Raw genomic sequence first — 17,194 nt, 5'->3', positions numbered from 1 at the left:
AGGACCTGGATAGACTGGTGAAATGGGCAGACACATGGCAGATGAAATTTAATAGAGAAATGTGAAGTGATACATTTTGGTAGGAAGAATGAGAAGAGGCAATATAAACTAAATGGTAAAATTTTAAAGGGAGTGCAGGAACAGGGAGATCTGGGAGTATACGTACACAAATCTTTGAAGGTGGCAGGACAAGTTGAGAAGGCTATTAAAAATCATTTGGGACCCAGGGCTTTATTAATAGAGGCATTGAGTACAAAAGCAAGGCAGTTATGTTAAACTTTATAGAACACTGGTTAGGCCACAGCTGGAATAGTGTGTTCAACTCTGCACTCCACACTTTAGGAAAGATGTCAAGGCCATAGAGAGGGTGCAGAAGAGATTTACTAGAATGGTGCCAGGGATGAAGGAACATGGAGGTGCTGCTGCCAGAAGTGAAGGCCAGGATGGGCTGTCTGATGGGCCCCAAAGGAGAGTAGTGCTAGCTGTCTGGGGGGATGTGGCAGAAGCAGTCGGTGCAACCTCCACCACCCCAAAAACTGCTAGACAGTGCAGAAAGAGGTTCAATTAGCTCACAAGGATGGCCAACGTAAGTCAAGGCTCTGGTGCCAATACACATCCTCTACCACTCACACTGCTCCACTCCTCTCCCTATCTAACACATTCTTTCTCAGTATCTGGCTGTTGGGAAGACTATTTTATGCAGAAGGCAACCTTTCACCTCTCACCACCATGGCATGCATGACCTCATATGGAGGATATCTCCATGACATTCTCAGGCCTGTAACATTGCCTTCTCTCCCTCCAAAGGAAAAGATGGCATATAACCCACACCACAGAAGGACAGCTGGAGGAGGACCACCATTTCTGAAAACACTGAGTCCACAGGAAGAGGAGGAATTAGACTGAATAAGCAGATGTACAGAACAGCTTATAGGATGGAACAGGGTTGGAGGTGAATTGGCAAGAGGAGGTTGGTAAAGGTTGGGCAAAACTAATCATAAGTAGTTCCAGCTTCATATGCTTTCTTAAAGTATTGTAATGCTATTACACTCACCCACTAAATGTCACTGTGTAAACAGCTAAACAGTCTCTTCTGTCTTTCACACATAGAGGGTGCCTTGGAAGAAGAGCTCAGCCATTCCACTAATTGTTCGGGCACTTCCAGATCCACAGCTGCTGCCATGTCCTCACCAACTCTGTGTTGCTTAACTTCATACAGTTTCCTACTCTGGAGCTGAATTAATGCCCCACAGCTGTTACTAGTTACATGGCTATTAAGCTATTTGAGAAGCACACAATTAGTATAACTGTAGGTGAATCCTGATTAGCCAGATTTTCACAAGACTAACAAATTCCTATAGATTAAATTCACTCAGTGGGAAACTGAAGTAATTAGCATTCCTATCTTAAAATAAAATAAACATGACAAGATTACCACCACCATTTCTAAAAACCTAACAGCTTGCCGAGGGTTAATTCTACTATCATCAATGTCATAACCACCAACTTTCTTCAACTATTATATGGAAAAAGATTCAGTTGCTCTCCCACCTTTGAGTTTCAGGAATCTCACATCTTTAAACCAATTTTTCAAATCCTACCACATTTGTATATCAGGAAGTTGTGTTCGACCATTCGGCTTCCTCTCTTAGGTCTTTCTACGGGTGGGCTGTGGAGTTTATTGAAAGAATTCCGGTCCTGAAGACAACAATGGGTCTTAACACTTCTGCCACAGACCTTCCAATTCTCAAACCTTTATTTCTTGGCTCTCTTTGTTGAAGTTGCTATTTTGCACAATTTTATGTTAACACTATTACTGTTTGGTAGTGTGTAGGTGTCAAGAGTCTAATTTTTAATTAGTTAACCTCCTTAAAACAGTTATTGAGCACATATTTTCATATAAACCTTTAATTTATTCCCAGCAGTGTATATAGCTTACAAAAAAGCATTTGAACAATTAGATGGTAACTATAAAGAAAGACTTGCATTTATATAGCACCTTTCACAACCTCAGGACATCCCAAAGCACTTTACAATTAACAAAGTATAGTCATTGTTGTAATGTAGGAAACAGGGCAGCCAATTTGCACACAGTAAGCTCCCACAAACAGCAACATAATAATGATCAGATAATCTGTTTTAGTGGTGTTGGTTGAGGGATAAATGTTGGCTAGGACACCAGGGATAACTCCTCTGTGAGAGCAAACAGGGCCTTGGTTTAACATCTCATCTGAGAGACAGCACCTTTGACAGTGCAGTACTCCCTTGAAGTACCAATCTGGATTTTGTGCTTAAGTCTTTGGAGTGGGACTTGAACCCGCAACATTCTGACTCAGAGGTGAGAGTGCTACCAATTGAGCCATGACTGTTACAACTATATGTAATTATTGCCTGAATAGACTCTCTGCAAACATACAGGATGTTTTCAGACTATTATTTTTATAAATTGGTATTGATGGCAGTTATTTCATACCAAACAACTTTCCTTTAAAATTATTATGGTGTCACTCAGTTGCATAAATAATGTTCCATTATGTTAATATATTTAACCCTAAAAACACCAGTCTAAGCATTTGCAGTGCTAACTTTAGAGTGTTCATGTTTATCCATATGGGAATTGCAGAAGCTGGGCTTGTAATAATACAATGTCAAATAGACAAACCATTTTGTGTTCACAATTCAGTGCATGCACCTCAGGTCACTCGAGGTCTGTCTAATCTCAATAGCAAGCGGGCAGGCATCTAAAATCTCATTTATCCAACAGAATTCTTGCTGTAGTCAATCCACAGTGGACTCCATTCTAGAGTGAACATCATTAGCCCCTCATGTTGGTTAATAACCTACCTAATTGCACATTTGTATGGATGCAGTACATAGAAGACTCTCCAAGCAACAGGGGATTGCCAGTCTGGTCACTTTTCTTCCATGCCTGGCTTGAAGAAATCTACAGTTTGCAGTAGTGTAAATAAAGAAGACCTTTGACCGCTACCCGGAGGGACCCATACTGGAAACACTCTAGTTACAAGAGTAAACTTGGTTTTATATATTGACTGAATAACTCATCCTGACTTGTAATCATTTCTTTAGATGCTGTGCTCAGCATTTTTATTGCATAAGATGTCTCCAGTCAGGTTGATTGGGTTGAAAAGTAAGGTGGAAGCATTTTTTATATAAAAACCTTGCAGTTGGAGATAAAACATTGGATTTTCTTAACACGGATGTATAAAATTCAGGTCATCTGAATTACAATCAGGATGAGTGAAAAACTCTGGAGAATTTTAAGTATCATGGATTTTGGGGAAGGAAACTGGTAGAGGTATTAGTGAAATAAGGAACAATTCTGATCACTCAAATATATTTTCTCTTTCATAAGTCTAATATAAGTATGTACATACATTAAAGATACATATGTTCAATAAGTGAAATACATGGAATTAAAAACTAGACTTAATCTTTTACTATTACACCTGCCACCCCAAATCAATCTAATGCCCTTTTGCACACACACTACATCACAATATAAAAGGCATTTCTTCAAGACATTGGAGAATGTCCATATATGTTTTGACACTCAGATTTCTTGACATGGTAATGTTTCCAGCTGCCATTTTGTGAATTGCAAGAGACTGATATGGCCAACACAAATTCTCATCACAATAATGATAGCTGTCATTCTAATTGAACCTATCAGCATTTTAGTGGATACAGCTGGCTGAAAGTGTTGAGCACAATTCTAAAAAGGCATGATAAAATGTCATTGTTTTAATTCAATTTCTAGGAAGGTCTTAGAAGATCAAAGGAGGACAAAATCTATTTAATTACTTTCCTGCTCTGTATCTAGAATCTTTTGAGTGCATTGCATATGATAAGTACTAGGGGACTCAGACAAGCCTTTGCATTGTTTGTTTTCTAGATTATTATTTTTTGGTTTCTGGCTTTGTTTGGCATGTTTGGGTGAATGGTTGTCCTCTGTGCATACAGCAGCACAAAATCACCAGAAATAAAGAGAACCAACACTGGATAACTGAGAATTGCTTTGTCTACCGTATGTCATCATTGGTGATTCTAAGATCACAAGATAAATGTGGATGAGGGAGACCATTCGGCCCATCTTAGTTCATCCAATAAGAAGTGCCTTAATTTTCCCTCTTTGCAGCACCCAATTGGCTCTTAACTGATTCTATCATTAAGGATAGAGTGTCTGAGCACTTGAACAAATATGAGCTTATCAGAGAGAGCCAGCATAACTTTGTTAAAGGTAAGTCATGTCTGACTAATCCAGTTGAAATGTTTGGGGAGGTCACTAATCAGGTAGACAAGGGAGTTTCTATGGTTGTTATCTATTTGGACTTTGAGAAGGCATTCGGTAAGGTTCTACACAAAAGATTATTGACAAAAATGAGAGTGCATGGAATTTTGGAGGAAGCCTTTTGACTTGAGAGGTAGGAGACAGGTGATTGAGGTGTTTAAAACATTAAATAGATTTGATAGGGTAGATACAGAGAAACTATTTCCTCTGGTGGGGGAAATCAAGAACGAAAGGACATAATCTTAAAATTAGAGCTAGGCCATTTAGGAGGGAAATCAGGAAGCACTTTTTCACACAAAGGGTAGTAAAAATCTGGATTTATCTTGCCAAATGGTTGTGGATGCTGAGACAATTGGAGCTTTCAAGACTGATAGGTAGATTTCTGTTAGGTAAGGGTATCAAAGAATATGGACCAAGGCAGGTAAATGGAGTTGAGGTGCAGATCAGCTATGATTGAATTGAATGGCAGAGCAGGCTCGAGGGGCTGAATGGTCTATTCCTGTTCCTATGTACCTATGATTTCAGGGGTTTTGCCTCCACTATCCTACCTGAAGGTCCATTCCATATGTTGGTCACTCTTTTGGAGAAGAAGAATTTCCTGATTACAGTCCTAAGTTTGCCTTTTACAAGTTTGAATCTATTTCTCTTGTCCTCCTTGCACAATTTACTTTCAAGTAATTTTCCAGATTTATCTTTTCCATATCATTAAACATCTTATATACTTTTATAAGAACATCTCCTATCAAGGCTGAAAACCTTAGGTGTCTCCAATCTTTCTTCATAAATCAGTCCTCTAACACAAGGGGTTAGCTCCAATGTTTGAATGTCTTCCTTATGTCTTGGTGACCAGGGCTCAACAATACTTGAAGTATAGTCTGACCAGAGCATTGTATAGGTTGATCATCATGGGACAAAAAAAGGGTTGAGGCCAGAGTCAGAGGGGGGTTGTAGGGGTAGATGAGGTTACAGAGATAGATAGCTTTTTGGCAACCAAAGGTATTAAGGGATATGGGCCAAAGGCAGGTATATGGAGTTAGATCACAGATCAGCCATGATCTTATCAAATGGCGGAGCAGGCACGAGGGGCTGACTGGCCTACTCCTGTTCCTATGAGAGAGGTGGGTGGTTGGGGCAAGCCCATGAAAGGGATTTACACACGAAGATGAGTATTTGTGTTGGAGGACTGGGGGCCAATATAGGTCATCAAGGTCAGGGATTGTTGGTAAGGGGCACTTGGTGTGGAATAGGATATAGACAGCAGAGTTTTAGATGAGCTGAGGTTTATGGTGGGTAGAGGATAGCCGGCTGGCTTGGAGAGCTTGGAATCTGGAGGTGACAAAGGCATCGATGAGGGTATCAGCAGTAGATAGGCTGAGGCAGAAATGGAGGCAAGCAATGTTATGGAGATGGAAGTAGGTGGTTTGGTGATGGGGAGAATTATGGGGACTGAAGCTCAGCTTGGGGTTGAAAAGGATGCCAAGTGGAGGTAAGGGTATGAAGTTTGTGGCAGAGGCTGAATACAATAGCTTTGGTCTTCCTAATGATCACCTGGAGGAATTTGTGGTTCATCCAAGATTGGATGTCAGACAAGCAGTCTGACAACTCAGAGGCAGTGGAGGGTTCAAGAAAGGTAATAGCTGTTACATATAACATACAGCACAGATACAGACCATTTGGCCCAACAGGTCCCCTTCTGCAAGTTTATTAATGTCTTTGTGTATTTTGTCACAGTCCTCCTCAGTATTAACCATATCCCACAAATTGGTGTCATCTGCAAATTTTGAAATTGTACTTCTGATTAGAGTCCAAATTGTTTATGTAAATGGTGAACAATAGTGGTCCCAGCACCAATCCTTGTGGAATATCACTTCCCCTCTTGCCTGTCTGAATGAATACCTAGAACCCCTACTCTGTTTTCTGTTTCATAGCCAGCTTACTATCCATTCAGCTACTTGTCCCCTGATTCCACGTGCTCTAACCTTAATCATCTACTATGTGGTACCTTATCAAAGGCTTTTTGAAAATCCAAATATATTACATCTACTACATTACCCTTGTCGACCCTTTCTGTTACTACTTCAAAGAATTCAATAAGGTTGGTTAAGCATAACCTTCCCTTTTGAAATCTGTGCTGACTATTCTTTATTATATTTTTGGTTTCTAGATGTTTTTCTATTACTTCTTTGAGTAAGGATTCTATTATCTTTCCTATTACCTATGTTAAGCTAATTGATCTATAGTTCCCTGGACTTGTTCGATCTCCCTTTTTAAATATAGGAATCACATCTTTGGCACTATTCCCTATTCTAATGAAGTATTATACATATGTAATATTGCCTCTGCTATCTCTTGCCTACCTTTCTTAATAAGTGTGGATGCAATCCATCTGGACCAGGGGTTTTATCCTCTCTAAGTTTGATTAGTTTATCAATCATTTCCCCCCTTTCTATCTTAAATGTCTTTATATCTTTTTTGATCTCTGCTTCTAATGTCACCCTGGTAAATACTGAGGCAAATTAAGTATTTAATATTTCTGCCATTTTGCTGTCATTACCTGTGAGTTTATCACGTGTATCCCTTAATGGCCTTATCCCCATCCTGATTTTTCTTTTGTTATTTATGTGTCTGTAGAATACTTCATTATTTCTTTTTATATTCCTTGATAACTTACTTTCGTAGTTTCTTTTTGCATTCCTAATTTTTTTAAAAAAACTTCTTTCTTAACCTTTTCATATATTCCCTTTTGTCATCCTCTCCATTGTTGTCTATGTACTTAGTGTATGCCTTTTCCTTTAGTTTCAATTTTGCCCTTCTTCATTCATCCTTGGTGTATCATTACTGGCTAGTTTGTTCTTGCTTTTTAGTGGGCTATATTTCTCCTAGACACTCTCGATCACCATTTTAAATGTTTCCCTTTGCTGTTCTATTTCTTTGTTTGTCAGTAAATGTTTCCAGTTTATTTTCCCTAGTTCCATTCTCATTCCCTTAAAATCAGCTTTTTTCCAATTTATTACTTTGGTCCTTGTCTTACTTATGTTCTTCTCAATCTTTATTTTACACCTTATTATATTGTGATCGATTTTGCCTAGATGTTCCCCTATGCTTACTTCTTTTATCTGTTCTGGTTCATTTCCCATTACTAGGCCCAGCAGTTTTTCCTCTCTTGTTGGGCTTTTTACATACTGAGTAAGAAAGGAGTCCTGCACACATTGTAAAAACTCCATTCCCTGTACCTACCTCTTCTTACAATTTAGTTGGGGATAGTTTAAATCCCCCATGATTATTATTCTATGTCCTTTACTCATTTCACACGTTTGCTTACATATTTCTTCCTCCATCTCCTTTTCACTATTAGGTAGTCTGTAGTATACCCTGATTAGCGTGATCGATCCCTTCTTATCTTTTATTTCAGTTTTTTTTAAAAATCCAGTTAGTCCTGTTCTCCCGCTTTTTCCCTGTAGCCCTGCAAATTTTTTCCCTTCAAGTATTTATCCAATTCCTTTTTGAAAGCCATGATTGAATCTGCTTCCACAACCCTTTCAGGCAGCACATTCCAGATCATAACTACTCGCTGTGTAAAAAAGTTTTTGCAAATCACCTTAAATCTGTGTCCGTTGGTTCTTGACCCTTCCGCCAAAGGGAAAAGTTCCACTTTTATTTACTTTATCTACCCCTTCATGATTTTGAACACTTCTATCAAATCTCCTCTCAACCTTTTCTGCTCTAAAGAGAATAACCCCAGCTTCTCCACTCTATCCTAACTAAGTCCCTCATCCCTGGAACCATTCTCATAAATCTTTTCTGCACCCTCTCTAAGGCCTTCACATCCTTCCTAAAGTGCAGTGCTCAGAATTGGACACAATACTCCAGTTGTGGCCGAACCAATGTTTTATAAAGGTTCAACATAACTTCCTTACTTTTGTACTCTATGCCCCTATTTATAAAGCCCAGGATCCCATATGCTTTTTTCAACCACTTTCTCAACCTTTCCTGCCACCTTCAAAGATTTGTGCACATATACCCCCAGGTCTCTCTGTTCCTGCACCCTCTTTAGAATTGTACCATTTAGTTTATTTTGCCTCTCCTCGTTCTTCCTGCCAAAATGTATCACTTTGCACTTCTCTGTGTTAAATTTCATCTGCCATGTGTCCGCCTATTTCACCAGCCTGTCTATGTCCCCTTGAAGTCTATTACTATCCTCCTCACTGTTTACTACACTTCCAAGTTTTCAAATTGTGCCCTGTACCCCCAAGTCCAAGTCACTAATATATATTAAAAAAAAGCAGCGGTCCCAGTACCGATCCCTGGGGAGCACCACCTTCCTCCAGTCTGAAAAACAACTGTTCACCACTATACTCTATTTCCTGTCACTTAGCCGATTTTGTATCTATGCTGCTACTGCCCCTTTTATTCCATGGGCTTTCATTTTGCTGGCAATTTATCAAACTCCTTTTGAAAGTCCATATACACATCAACCACATTGCCCTCATCAACCCTCTGAGTTTTTTGATGAAGTAATAATCAAGTTAGTTAAACATGATTTGCTTTTAATCCATGCTGTGTTTCCTTTATTAATCCACACTTGTCCAACAGACTATTAATTTTGTCCAGGATTATCGTTTCTAAAAGCTTCCCCACCAACAAGGTTAAACTGACTGGCCTGTAGCTGCCTGGTTTATCCTTACACCCTTTTTTGAACAAGGATGTAACATTTCCAATTCTCCAGTCCTCTGGCACCACCTCTGCATCTAAGGAGGATTGGAAGATTATGGCCAGCACCTCTGCAATTTCCACCTTTACTTCCCTCAGCAACCTAGGATGCATCCCATCTGGACCAGGTGACTTATCTACTTTAAGTACAGTCAACCTTTTTAGTACCTCCTCTTTATCAATTTTTAGCTCATCCAATATCTCAACTGCCTCCTCTTTTACTGTGACTTTGACAGCATCTTTTTCCTTGGTAAAGACAGATGTAAAGTGCTCATTTAGTACCTCAGCTATGCCCTCTGCCTCCATGCATAGATCATCTTTTTGGTCCCTAATTGGCCTCATCCCTCCTCTTACTATCTGTTTACTATTTATATGCCTAGAGAAGACTTTTAGATTCCCTCTTAAATGTTAGCCGCCAGTCTATTCTCATACTCTCTCTTTGCCCCTCTTATTTCCTTTTCTACTTCTCCTCTGTTCTTTCTATATTCCGCCTGGTTCAACCTGACATCTGTCATACGCCCCCTTTTACTGCTTCATCTTATGCTCTATCTCTTTCGTCATCCAGGGAGCTCTGGCTTTGGTTGCCCTACCTTTCCACCTCATGGGAATGTACCTAGATTGTAGCTGAACCATCTCCTCTTTAAACACCGCCCATTGTTCAATTACAGTTTTGCCTGCCAATCTTTGATTCCAATTTACCCGGGATAGATCTGTTCTCAACCCACTGAAATTGGCCCTCCTCCAAGTAAGTATTTTTACTCTAGATTGCTCCTTGTCCTTTTCCATAAACCTTATCTAAACCTTATGATACTATGATCACTGTTCCCTAAATGTTCCCCCACTGACACTTGGTCCATTTGACCCACCTCATTCCCCAGAACCAGATCCAGCAATACCTCCTTCCTCGTTGGGCTGGAAATGTACCAATCAAGAAAGTTCTTCTGAACACACATCAGAAATTACTTCCCCTCTTTGCCCTTTACACTATTACTATCACAGTCTATATTAGGATATTCAAAGTCCCCCATTATCACTATCACTACTCTATCGTTTCTTGCACCCCTCTAATTTCCCTGAAAATGTGCTCCTTTATATCCTTCCCACTAGTTGGTGGCCTATAGAATACACCCAGTAGTGTAATGACACCTCTATTGTTTCTTAACTCGAATCAAATAGATTCTGTCCTTGACCCCTCGAGGACCTCCTCTCGCTCCAGCACTGCAATACTCACCTTAATCAACACTGCCACCCCTCCCTTCCTTTTATTCCTTCCCTATCTTTCCTGAACACCTTGTATCCAAGAATATTTAGTACCCAATCCTGCCCTTTTTTGAGCTAGGTCTCCATTATCACCATTACATCATATTCCCATGTGGCTATTTGCACCCTCAGCTCTCCAACCTTATTTACCTCACTTTGTGCATTTACACACATGTACTCTAAACCTACCTTAGGCCTTCTCTTATTCTGATCCTATCATACTTTATTATTTCTTACTCTAGTGCTATCTGTCTCTCATGCTATATGGATTCTGTTTCTATCCTTCTGTTAGTTATGTCCCTTTTTTCTACTGCCATTATGTTATCTCTAATTAGTACAGTTACACCACCCACCCCTTCTTCCTTCCCTATCCTTTCTGAATATATTATAACCTGCAATATTTAGTTGCCAGTCCTGTTCTTTATGTAGCCATGTTTCACCTATTCCTATTACATCTGGTTCCTCACTACCGATTACTGCCTCCAGTTCCCCCATTTTATTTTGGACGCTGTGTACATTGCTGTACAGGCATCTTTAATAGTTGTTCCTTTCACTTTATTTTTAAGTCCTTTTACACTTCTGTTTTATAATTGTATTTGTTCCTTGACCATTTATGTTATCTTTATTCCTTACCCTGGTCAGACTTTTACACTTTTCTCCTGTCTCTTTTTTGTCTTTGAGCTTTTGTTATCACTACCAAATCCCTCCCCCCATCACGCTAGTTTAAAGCCTTATGTACCACCCTATTTATTCTTTTCGCTAGCACTCTGATTCCATTCTGGTTCAGGTGGAGCCCATCCCAGTGCTGCAGCTCCTTCCTGTCCCAGTACTGGTGCCACCATCCCATGAAATGGAACCCTCCTTCCCACACCACTCTTTCAGCCACACATTCACCTTTCTGATCTGCCTATCCCTACGGCAATTAGTATGTGGCTCAGGTAGTATACCTAAGATTACCACCCATGAGATCCTGCTTTTTAATTTACTTCCTAGCATCTGATATTCCCTTAGCAGGACCTCATCCTTGTTTTTCCTTATGTCATTGGTGCCAACATGGACCACAACAACTGGATCCTCCCATTCTCTTTCCAAGTTCCTCTCCAGTTGCTCCGAGATGTATTTCACCCCTTGCACCAGTTAGGCAACACATCCTCCTGGACTCTCAGTCATGACTGCAGAGGATGCTATCTATCACCCTGATTATAGAATCCCTTATGACTACAACCTTTCTATTCTGATCCTCCCCCCACCCCTTGGACTGCCTCATGTTCAACTGTGCCATGGTTAGCATTCTGGGCATCCTCCCTGAAGGTACCAAGGACCTCATACCTGTTGGATAGGACCAGTTTCTGTGGGACCTCCTTCTCTACCTCCCCATCCCTTTTGTGTCAGAGTGTCTCTAACTTGCACTCAAGCTCAAAGACTCTGAGGCAGAGTTCTCAAGCCAGGGACATTTACTACAGATGTAGCAATTCGGGACAGTCTCGCTGTCCACAAACTCCCATGTATTATAATCCCGACACACTGCCTGTACTGCCATTTTTAGTTTTTATTTATTTAATCTGTAGTTTATTACTAGGACTAATAGAATCATTTGAGGTCTAGTAAATGGATTTAGCTTAATTTCAAAATAATTAGTAATTACTTCGTTTTGTTCTTTAATTTTATGTATTTTTTTTATTTAAGTTTTAAAAGTTGATAGATTAGCCTAAAGTCCCTCAGTTTAAATCACTTAGCAACTCCTCCCCCTCTGCACCTTATTCCCACACTCACCAAATTCCCAGTTGAAAGTCCTCACTCTTTGTGATTCACTCTCTGTCTTTACCAACCTCTGTGCTTTTGCAAAGATCCTTGAACTATATACCTCTGACACACCCTAGTTACAATTGGTTAGTCAACTTCCAGCCATGATAATTAATACCTAGTCAGGAACCTACTTACAGCTGATTGTCTGTTAACTATTAACTTCCACTGACTTGCTGCTTTTTAAAGTTAGTGAACTAAATTTGAATTAAGTTAAATTCCAGTTTGATAAAAATAAAACACACTAATTATCAGTGAACTCCCACACTCTCAAATTCCCAGTTGAAAGTTCTCACTATGTTAGCAATTCACTCTCTGGCTTTACCAACCTCTGTAGTCAAGCACAAGTTGTTGTCAGCACATTAATAGAAGGTGACCCCATGTCTGTGGATGATGTCGCCAAGGGGCAATATGTAAATGAGAAAGAGGAGGGAGCCAAGGATCGATCCTTGGGGGTCTCGTAAGGTTATTGGTGGGGTGTGGGAAAAGAAGCTATTGCTGGAGATCTCTGGCTACAATTGGATAGGTAAGAGTGGAACAAAGTGAGAACAGTCCCACTCATCTGGACAATGGAGAAGTGTTGGAGGTGATGTGGTCAACCTTATCAAAAGCTGCAGAAAGGACAAAGAGGGATAAAGCACCATGATCACAGTCACAGAGGATGTTGTGTGACTTTGATTAGGGATGTTTCAGTGCTGTGGTGGTGTCAAAAATCTAATTGGACAGATTCAAACGTGGAGTTATGGGAAAGATGGCCACAGATTTGAAAGGCAACAACAAATAAAGGATTTTGGAGAGAAAATTAGGTTAAAGATGGGATGGTAGTTTGCAAGAACAGAGGGGTTGAAGGTGGGATTTTTGAGAAGTGGGTGATGTTGGCAGTTTTGAAAGGGAGAGAACCAGTACCTGATGAGTGGAAACTATTTACAATGTCAACTAGCATGGGAACCAGGAAGGGAAGTTGGGTGGTCAACAGTTCAGTGAGAATTGGGTAAAGGGAGTAGACGGTGAGTCTTCTGGACATGATGAGCTCAAAGAAGACATGATGGAAGCAAGAAACTGATTAAACTAAGATCCTTGAGCTGAAAGCTTCAACCCCCATCACAATGACACTTAATCATATTGCCTCTCTGCTCTGATATATCCAATCAACTTCATATACATACGGATTTGATAGCAGATTACAGTGAAAACATATTTTTGTCAAGTTCCATTTTCTTAATGCATGTGAATTTTAGAAACGTGCAGTTTTATTCAGCTTTTAATTACAACAGGAAACAAAGGCATGTTCTGACTTACTTGAAGTGAGGTGTGAGAACTGTGCAACTGAAACTGAATTATGTGTAACCCTCAAAATTTAGATTCCTGCGATTGGAATTGTCTGTGTAAAATGTAACCATAGGAAGTCGTGAATCTATTATTGCTGTGTATGTCTTTTCTTTTAAACAGGAAGACACGAAACTGCAATAACCGAACTGTTTAATTCCTCACTCACAGTGTTGTAATACTGCTGTACTGTAATAGCACTGAATACAAATTAGAAGCAATAGTTCTGATATATACTACAGGTTTAAGACTGCTACTTTTTTTGGTTATATTGCCTTTCTCGCTCTGCCTTATGCTTAGAAAAAGTGGTCTCTGCCCACATAAAAGTAAACACACAAGAACACCTACAATCAAAGGCATCCAAATGTTGATGACATTTTTAAATGTTATTAAATGATTGACTATCCTATTTGCCCTTTAATAACTTTTAAATACTTACGAGCACACTAACAACGACGGACAGGAAAAGACCCACTCGTTCATCCAGCCTGTCCCACACAACTGCAATGGCTTGTACATCATAATGGCCCAGAAATTGTTTAAAAAGAACGGTGAGCTCAACAGCGCGAAATCGAGGAGCAAGTTCTGACATTCACACATGCTCAGTGAAACGCAGAAACCTGGAACTTGCTCCTCCTTGTTCGCCGGCGTTATGACAGCTTCAAATTAAAGGGATATCACTGGCTGCAATCAGTGGAATCAATGGACCAGTGTCAACTTGCTCATCTGCCCAGCTGGAAAGTAACTAATATCGCCACAAAACAGGTAGGCTTAAAAATACCAGGTCCAAACTAAGTTTTAACAGTGCAGTAAGAATTAATGACTGCCAAACAACTAAATATTAACTTTTTAAAATGTGGAATCTCATTGGGGGTTAAATTGGATTAGGCCAATAACTGGTCGTGGGTACCGCGATTCCTTGGCTGGTGCTTCCTTCGCAGGTAGGACGAGACATTTGTCTGGCCTCAGTACTTACCTGAAAGCAGCGTTGCAAATCAGCGTTGACACGAGGATTCAAGGACATTCACACTTTTCACCAGCAGGGGGAGCTCCAATCTCTTAGAGGCAGGATGTCTCTCTGACAGCCTGCCAAAATCTCTTAAAGGTAGCCAGGATCTGTAATTTGCTAAAAATAACAGTCTTATGTCTGCAAGGTGACACCACAGCTGTAAAACACAGATGCAGGTCCCGTTCCTATGTTTACGAACTGTTGCATTATGTTAAAACATTGAATAAAGGTTGTGCATCACTAAATCTCACATCCTCGAATCTGCATGCCAGCCCTCACCAATCTGCCAGTCCGAGTTGGTCCCAGGCCTGCGAGAATGCATGCACGAAGCTTCTCTGCTGATGCACTAGAAGCCTTGGTTGCAAGAGGTGGACAGAAGCAGGGGCATCCTATATCCGTGGGGCGGGGCGGGGGATGCAAGAGGCCCTCCAGACATATGCTCAAAAGGCATTGGGAGGCAGTAGGGGACAAAGTCACTGCCAGGCACACAGCACCACGAACACAGATGCAGTGCAGGAAGAAGTTCAATGCTTTGACACGAGTGGTTAAGGTGAGTGAGGTCAACCGTCAAGTGGTGTCTCCTACCAACTACACCACTAGCCGCATCCACTGCTCCATGCACTACACCCCATCACCCACAGACCAACAAACTCTTTGAATCAGTACTCAACTCTTCCAATCAGATGCTTCCTCTCACCCTCACACATTACCACTGTTGCAAAGCGCATACCCACATGCCACAAACACTAGCAGCTATTCAACCATGACAGGCACATCACCCAGACACACATCCCGCTTTCTTGCAGGAGAAGGTGGCACATAAGAGGGGGCATTTGACAGTGGCATTTAGCCACTTGAGCCTGTTCTGCCATTCAATGAGATCATGGTTGATCTGTGACCTAACTCCATGTACCTGCCTTAGCCCCATATCACTTAATATCCTTGGTTCACAGAAATCTATCAATCTCAGATTGAAAATTCACAATTGAGCTGGCATCAACTGCCGTCTGCAGAACAGTGTTCCAAACTTCTCCCTTTGCATATAGAAGCGTTTCCTAACTTCACTCCTGCACGTCTTGGCTCTAAATGTTAGGCTATGTCCCCTCGTCACAGTATTCAAGTATAGGAGACATCCAAAAACAGTTACAAATGCATCAGCAGCCAGAAGCAATAATCCAGCAACTAACCTATAAATCCTGCATGGTCCCTTTAAATAGCACTGGTGAGGGGTTCTCCAGGCACTCTAGGACATGTTCAGATGGTCATGGTTAAGACTGTGTGTTGAGTGGAGTGTTAGACACCATTTTGGGACTTATCACTTTAAATCAGTGTTGCACACTGGTCAAACGCATATTCTGCCCACTTTACATGCTACCGGCGTTTGTTATTTGTGCATGCACTTTACCAAGATGGCGTCCGACGCACGTCACGCTAGAAGAATGCGTGCGCATCCAAGACGCCATCTTGGATGTTCGGGAGGCCACATAGTGCCGAAACAATGGGTACTAGACAGCCCAATTTCTAGCCCCTTATTTCTTATTCTAATAGTTTTTGGCCATGAAAAAGTTATTTTTTTAAAATATAAATTTTTAAAAAATGTCTCTTTTATTTAATTGATTTTTTTTCTCTCGCTGTCTGAAACTGTTTTACAAATGATTTTAGTGTTGTACCTTTCACTTCCTGGATTTTACGTTGCAGCCTGCAGAAACTCTTCGCACTTGTCAGAAGTGCTGCAGTCTGAATTGTTGAGGGGAGGGATTGATCCTCTCTCTTCTCTCACGGGTCCTAGCTTCACTGGAGCTAACGCTGGGCTCTTCTCTGCTTCTTATTAGAGGAAGTTAGTGGGTTAGTATAAATCTATGGAGCGGCGAACACTGTTGGTTCGCTGCTCCAAGCACTTTCTGGTCCACTATATACGCTACCCACCTGGAAGCCATGTGATCTCCTGGGAGAGGTGAGAAAACAGATAAAAACCCAGGCCAATTAGGTGGGGAAAAAATCTGGAAAACTCCTCTCCGACCTCTTTAGGTGATTGAAAATAGCCCAGGAGACCACTGTGGCCCTGATTAGTGTTATACCATACCCACCTCTTGTACGAGATTATCTTTGCTCCATCCAGAAACAGGTCCAGCTGTCACTTGAAGGAATTCAGTAAATCAGCATTCACTGCACGAACCAGCAGCCTGATCCATAAAGGCAGTCCAACAGATTACCTATGAGGATTCAAACTTTAATTTTAAAAATTGGCATGTTTGCTTTACACTAGTTGCAGTTGTACTATTGAGCTGAAGTTGTGTGAGATTACTTGCTCAAGGATCCATTTAGACTGGTAACTGTAGTCTGAGTTCCAGCAAGGCAGAACCATGTTTACATTGCTGGGTTCTCTCCTGGTTGGAATTTTAACTGTCCTGTTTAGGAAAAAGTGTGTGTGCACGCATTTGCGACGTTAGTATGTGTGTACAAAATCACAGCTGTCACCCAAACAGTTAGAAATTAAAATTTTACCTCTCATAAATGAGAGGTTTACCACTCCCTGAACAGTTAGATTGAAATAGGTATGATTGAAAGTTGTGCAGGAGGTTGTATGAAACTCCTAAATGCCTTGTAAACCAGTTTTGACACAAATACTGGATCCAGGCATTCTACCTCTGCTTCATTCTGGAGTAATCAGGCCCTGACTCTAGATTTACATTGCATTGCACCAATGTGTAAATGCCATTGTACAACAGGTTTTGCAATAGTGCAATGTGAAAGCAGTATTAAGTTGATGCAAAGGA

The 17,194-nt window shown here is 40.7% G+C and overlaps 1 protein-coding gene across 1 annotated transcript in view; it reads left to right on the top strand.

Annotated features, from left to right (window-relative positions):
- LOC137335302 (uncharacterized) overlaps nt 1–4,015 on the top strand; it is an 87,394-nt gene extending 83,379 nt beyond the window's left edge. Inside the window, exon 17 of the mRNA XM_068000610.1 lies at nt 2,765–4,015. Within this exon, the coding sequence (XP_067856711.1) occupies nt 2,765–2,809 (45 nt within the window). The 3' untranslated portion in view covers nt 2,810–4,015. The remainder of the gene's footprint in view (nt 1–2,764) is intronic.
- The last annotated feature ends 13,179 nt before the right edge of the window (nt 4,016–17,194 follow it).

Source organism: Heptranchias perlo, chromosome 19 (assembly GCF_035084215.1).
Source record: "Heptranchias perlo isolate sHepPer1 chromosome 19, sHepPer1.hap1, whole genome shotgun sequence".
NCBI lineage: Eukaryota > Metazoa > Chordata > Chondrichthyes > Hexanchiformes > Hexanchidae > Heptranchias > Heptranchias perlo.
Note: the sequence above shows the minus strand (reverse complement) of the source record. Positions and strands in the feature narration are given on the sequence as shown.